This window comes from Panicum virgatum, chromosome 2N, assembly GCF_016808335.1.
Source record: "Panicum virgatum strain AP13 chromosome 2N, P.virgatum_v5, whole genome shotgun sequence".
In the NCBI taxonomy this organism is placed as follows: Eukaryota; Viridiplantae; Streptophyta; class Magnoliopsida; order Poales; family Poaceae; genus Panicum; species Panicum virgatum.
In genome coordinates this window covers 65,855,644-65,861,601 of record NC_053146.1, presented here as the reverse complement: position 1 = coordinate 65,861,601, position 5,958 = coordinate 65,855,644, and the positions used below count along the sequence as shown (strand labels likewise).

The following is a 5,958-nucleotide window of genomic DNA, read 5'->3' as shown; positions in this document are numbered from 1 at the left end:
TGCCGCTGAAGAAAAGACGAGCCGCAGCCATCCGAAAGCGACGAGCGATCTTTCTGCCCGCGGCGTGGTGGCAGCTGAACCGGTCGCCGGTCGACGGTGGCGGTGCCCTGCCCTCCCTTCTCGGAGGAACAGAGGTCAACCTCACGCCGGGATCTCCCATCGATCTCACGCACGGGCAGTTGAGTCCTCATTCTCTCGCCATGTGTGCTGTGGCGATGTGGAGAAGAATAGCCGACACGGTGTCTCCATCGGTCGAGTGCCTGGTCGGGCGCTGCCTGAGCTTAGTAAAAACCAACGACTGGGTCGGTCGAAAGAGACGCGCTACTTATCTCCGAAGGTTACGAGGGGGTGATCGTGATCGGCATGGGCGCCGAGCTCCTCCGCATCGCCCCGGCTGGATCCAGGCCAGGGCGCCAGGCCACAAACGGACACCCGGGAGCGAAAGCGGCTGGGCTGACAGGTACGCCCACTGCTGACCGCGGGAAAGGAACATCCAGGTTCCGAACGACCGCCACCGGCCACCGCACGGGAACGCGGTTTCCATTCCGCCGTGCCGACGTCGTCGTCGTACCAGGTGGTGAAACCCACGCACGCGCCGGCGAGAGGCGCCCTGGTTGGCCGCGCCTCGTCTCGTCGTTCGTTGGTTGGAAAAGGGGAGTAGAGCGACTGAGCGAGAGCCGAGTCGCTCGAGCCGCCCTGCCTGCCGAGTGCCGAGGGCTGCTGCCCCGGTGGGTGCGCGTACGTTGGCAGCGCTCACGCCGCGCCGCGCGGTTGGCGCCGCGCCTGGCGAACCAACTCGTGGTCGTGGCGCTGCACGCGGGCCGGTGGCGAGTCGCTGTCCGGCTGGCGGAGCGCGGTCGCGGTCTCGTGCCGTGCGCTTGCCTGTTTTCTCCGTTTACCTGCGGGTCTGGCTGGACTCTGATTCCACGGCCAGGGAAGGGACGGAAGGAAGGTGCGCGGATGACCGCGTGCGTGAGCGGGAAAGGGCGGTCGCCGTCGACCGTGGGCGGCGCTCGGGGTCGGCCGGATTAGCTAGCGTGCGACATCACGGCCTTTTCTCGGCTCGGAGCTTTTGACGAGGAGGATAACGTCGTGTCTCGTGTTCCTGGGAAAGATACCCAACCACAAAAGGTCGTTTGTCGTGCTCGTGCACAACCCGGGGACAAGAAAGGCCCACAGGCCCAGGCCCAGGTTAAGGGCCGCGACCAGACCACATTGAGGACTATTGGGCCGAGCCCGTCGTGCTAGCTAGAAAGGAGTAAAGGCCTTTCAAGTGCATCCGGTTTAACGGGCCCAAATCAAATAGTATTATGTATGATGCTAACGGGCTCTCTAAACATGCTGCAAAGATCCCCACTCAACTGGCTATTTTTCTTTGTGCATTTAGCCATTTCTTTTTGCGTTTCTATCTTCTTCGTCATCGTACCTTGTGTTGGCGCAGAACTAGGGCCAATACACGAAAACGCTTGAACGCGCAGTGAGCGACGGCACGATGCAGCGCCGATGCTCAGACCGGTCGGATATACCGGTCAGACCGGTTGTCGCCGGGCAGGCCGGAGGTGAGACCAACGAACTTCGCCCGGGAAGGACCCGTCGGGCCAGGCGCACGAGGGGTTGTTCTAGGGTCGGCAGGCCACCTAGAACGCCCTCAATCGACGTAGAGACGAAGGAGGAACAGAAGATAGTAGATGGGAAAAAGCTAGGGCAAAAAGAAAGTAAAAATATAAAAGTTGTATTGATTTGATCGATTGGATACCCTAATCGGCCGTGACCCTTTATATTTATAGGGTGGGGTGGACTTATCCCGCAAGAAATCCTGTTTACAGATCTAAATCTATGAAAAACCCTAGTTGTACTCGTACTCTACCTGGACCAGTCAGACCGGTCAAACCTACCGGTCAGACCGGTCGGTCCCTGACGGACAGGCCACAGTGCCTAGACCGGTCAGACCGCTCGGTCAGATCGGTTGGTGCCAATTTTAGCTGTCAACACCTTGTTGCTGTACCATTGTTCCTGTGCCTATTATAAAAATGACAGGTTAGCGGAGTGAATCTGACGAGCGACTCAACGAACTTGTTAGGTCGATTTTGTAGCTGTTGTATAGGTAAGAAAAGATGATTCATCATAACTGGTTGAAATCTTAAAATGAATTAGCTGAGTAACATGTACTAGATGCTTTCGTTAAAAAAAGTAGCATGCAGACGCAGAGACGCTCCGTCCCAGAAACACTCACTTTAGTTTAGTTGCGCTCCGTAAAATTTTTGAAAAATCATCTTTCTACATTTAAAGTACTAAACATAGACTAATCACAAAAATAATTACAGAACTCGTCTGTAAATCGCGAGACGAATCTAATGAGCCCAATTAATCCGTCATTAGAGGTTGTTTACTGTAGTATTACTGTAGCAATTTAGCGTCTGATTACAGCATAATTAGGTTTATTAGATTCGTCTCGCCATTTACAGACAGCAGTCGTAATGTTTTTTTATTTCGTCTAGATTTAAATCTCCATACAGGTGCCGGAAAAAAATTTTGAATTTTGAATTTTGTAACTAAACACGGGCAGAGAGATTGCATGCAAGAAAGCAAACAGGGCGTGTTCCGTGACATAAAATACAGCCCTGATAGGTGCCTGAAAAGATAGCACACTGTCACTGATGTCGGACTAGCTATCGCTCCCGGATTCTCAGACGGTGACGGCATGTGTTTCATACGTCCTTCTCCTTGCTCGTCATCTAGCTCTGATCTTTCGTTCCACGACGATATAACCCGCACGCAGCAGCCACCAAGCGACGCCTAATCGCCTAACAAACAGGCAACCACCTCCCCTCCGATCCGACTTCCTTTGGCGATGGAGCACAACAGCATCGCCAGGCCGATCAGATGCAAAGGTACGTGCACGCCAAATTTGCTTGCACACGCAGCTGCATCTCGGTGCCTATGGCCTGGTCCTGGATGGACACTTGCTGTCTCGCCTCGACTCTGATGAACGCCTCGCGATCGTCGCGCAGCGGCGGTGTGCAAGGCGGCCGGGGAGCCGCTGGAGATGGAGGAGGTGGAGGTGGCGCCGCCGCGGGCGCACGAGGTCCGCGTCAAGATCGTCTGCACCTCGCTCTGCCACACCGACATCACCTTCTGGCGCATGAAGGTACCATGCTTGCATTCTCTCACTCCCCGTCATCGTTTTACTCAGCACTTTCTGCAGGCTTGTTGCCCTGCCAACAAGAACAATATGATCAAATAGTCAATGCAGTGCCTCGTAGTTTTTTTTTTTGTGTTTTAGGAATTAGTCCTAATGTCATAAACGGACAAATTAAAAACCGTAAAACATTTAGTCGTCGTAGTCTGTTTTACCTTAAGCATGCATCAACACACAACACAGCATCAGAATCTGCCTTTTCTTCATCTGAAGAAGGTTTCTGTCCCTGGACTTCCATTTCTTTCCTTTTTTTATTGGGCGCGAGGTGTGCTGATAGGCACGATACTGTGTTTCTCCCTTTTTTGCAGGATGGCCCGAGCATGTTTCCGTGCATCCTGGGGCATGAAGCCGTCGGGTAAGAAAAACTAGTATATGATAGTGTTCGAAAGTAGCTTTATTTATTATGAAATGGGGCAGCACAATCCAGTTTCACAGGCCAAATAAATAATGTTCAGATTATATATCGAGCTGTTAATTGGACATTAATTACCATGCTTATTCCAGCGTGGTGGAGAGCGTCGGGGAGCAGGTGCAGGAGGTGGCCGTGGGCGACACGGTGGTGCCGGTGTTCCTGGCGCAGTGCGGGGAGTGCGCCGACTGCCTCTCCCCCCGCAGCAACCTCTGCTCCGCTCTGCCGTACCGCCCCGGCATGCCGCGGGACGGCACGACGCGCTTCTCGCTCGCCGCCTCCGGCGAGCCCGTCCACAACTTCCTGTCCGTCTCCAGCTTCGCCGAGTACACCGTCGTCGACGTCGCGCACGTCGTCAGGCTCGGCGGCGACGCCCTGCCGCCGGAGCAGGCGTGCCTGCTCGGCTGCGGGCGTGTCCACTGTCCACCGGTACAGTACTGCTCTCGTGCCGCACCGATCAGCTTTCCGGCGCGCAACTCGTGCTGATGCCGACGCTTCGTTTGTTCCATGCATTGCAGGGGTTGGTGCGGCTTGGAAGGTGGCGGCGGTGGAGCCCGACTCGACGGTGGCCGTCTTCGGACTGGGAGCTGTCGGGCTAGCGGTAAGGACAACAAATCTTCTGATAGCACTGCTGCGTAACACTCACTTTTTTGTTTTCGTGTGGACTTCATTGCTGCAAACCCATTTGTCGTTGGCTCCGTAGTACGTGTCCTCTAGCGACGCCTGAACGAACCGAACTGCAGGTAGCGCAAGGGTCAAAGATGCGCGGGGCCACGAGGATCATCGGGGTAGACGTGAACCCTGACAAGTTCGAGATCGGTAACACCAATTGGTATACTGTCTTAATAGTTTCCTGGCAGGTAGAGGTAGATCAACATGAGTGATGTTCACTCGTTGCAGGCAAGAAGCTGGGGGTCACCGAGTTCGTCAACCCGAACGACATCGGAGAGCAGACCGTGAGCGAGGTCTGGAGTCGTCTGAACCTGTACGAGCAGCAATTATTCTCAACAAATTAAACCAATGCAACTGATCTACATGCATGCATGCGTGCGTGCAGGTCATCAAGGAGATGACGGGCGGCGCAGGGGCCGACTACTGCTTCGAGTGCATCGGCTCGGTTTCAGTCATGGCGGAGGCCTTCAAAAGCTCCCGGATAGTACGCAGTCGATCTAGCAGCCGTTGGTGTCAGAATCTTGTGCAGCACTGTCAATGCGATGCAAGTGACCTACTGACCTCCTCGTTTCGGCCGGTATCGTCCAGGGCTGGGGGAAGACGGTGGTCCTGGGCGTGGACGGCAGCGCGGCGCCCATCAGCATACCGTCGTTCGACATCATGAGGGGCCGGTCCGTCGTCGGCTCCTACTTCGGCGGGATCAAGCCCAAGGACGACATCCCCGTGCTGGCAAACAAGTGCCTCCACAAGGTCGCCGCCGGCCACCACTTCAAAATCAGATTTGATTAGATTTTATTTGGTTTGGTTTGGTTTGATTTTTCCCTTGTGTGTATCTATATATGTCGCTTAAATTTCTGCGCCAGGAGCTGGAGCTGGACGAGTTCATCACGCACCGAATGGGCTTCGACGACATCAACCGCGCGTTCGACCTGCTCGCGCAGGTTCAGTGCCTCCGCTGCATCATCTGGATGGACGGCGCCGAGCAGAAGGCCGGCGCGTGATGCCGCCGACGCCGCGCTAGCGCTCGCGCTCGCGCACGAATGGCATGGACGATAGTCCAACATGAGATGAAGTGATGTTGCGTCATGTATGTACCGTGGGCGTCCACGTGTCGGACGCCAGTGGAGGGAGGTGGAAGGGATGGAAAACAGATTTCAAATTTCAAATAGTGATCTTTTCTCTCTGTTTGACGAGATTTTGTGCACATCTCCAAGAGTTCCCCATATTAACTTGCCATTCTATTTTTTTTGGCAAATGAAGAAAAAAGGGCCTCCAACAGCTTGGCAAACAGGTTGGTAAATTTATCAACTTGGCAAATCGTCCCCTCCTAGAGCGCATATATGCGCGCGCGCATACGGCTTCGCATCGCGAAAAAAAGCCGGAGGCGCGACTCTTCCCGTCGCGGACTTCTTTCCCGCGCTCGCCAGGAGATTTCATCACGCCAGTCCTCCGTCTCGCGTGCGTCGTCCTTCTTCATCGCGCGTCCATCCTTCGTCCTTCTTCATCGCACGGCTTCTGTTCCTCTTGCTGAGCTCCGGCGACAGCGTTTTGGCAAGGTGGATTTTGGTTCTCCACAAGAACTCCGGTAAGACCTTTTGCTTGATTTCTTGTGTGAGATGGGATCGGGTCCTTTCGCTCCCTTGTGAATGGATCCCGTCTTTGGGGTCGACCTCTATGG

At 54.8% G+C, this 5,958-nt stretch overlaps 1 protein-coding gene and 1 long non-coding RNA gene across 2 annotated transcripts; one reads left to right on the top strand and one right to left on the bottom strand.

Annotated features, from left to right (window-relative positions):
- Positions 1-2,755: 2,755 nt before the first annotated feature.
- LOC120661875 (alcohol dehydrogenase-like 2) lies at positions 2,756-5,484 on the top strand. Its single transcript, XM_039940866.1, has 10 exons — positions 2,756-2,891; positions 3,012-3,148; positions 3,508-3,554; positions 3,704-4,018; positions 4,110-4,209; positions 4,352-4,427; positions 4,509-4,573; positions 4,666-4,764; positions 4,869-5,030; positions 5,144-5,484. The coding sequence occupies exons 1-10, from the start codon at positions 2,852-2,854 to the stop codon at positions 5,279-5,281; spliced, it is 1,179 nt and encodes a 392-aa protein (XP_039796800.1). The 5' UTR covers positions 2,756-2,851; the 3' UTR covers positions 5,282-5,484.
- Positions 3,086-3,826, bottom strand: LOC120661876. The gene is made up of 3 exons (XR_005670111.1): positions 3,690-3,826; positions 3,355-3,534; positions 3,086-3,215 (listed from the first exon to the last, which is right to left on the bottom strand). It is a non-coding gene; the product is annotated as an uncharacterized LOC120661876 (long non-coding RNA).
- Positions 5,485-5,958: the final 474 nt, after the last annotated feature.

Excerpts from the sequence above, each read along its gene's own strand:
- LOC120661875 (XM_039940866.1), top strand. The coding sequence starts at position 2,852 with ATGGAGCACAACAGCATCGCCAGGCCGATCAGATGCAAAG. Across the intron at positions 2,892-3,011 it reads CAGGCCGATCAGATGCAAAG|CGGCGGTGTGCAAGGCGGCC; the intron begins GTACGTGCACGC and ends ATCGTCGCGCAG. Across the intron at positions 3,149-3,507 it reads TCACCTTCTGGCGCATGAAG|GATGGCCCGAGCATGTTTCC; the intron begins GTACCATGCTTG and ends CCTTTTTTGCAG.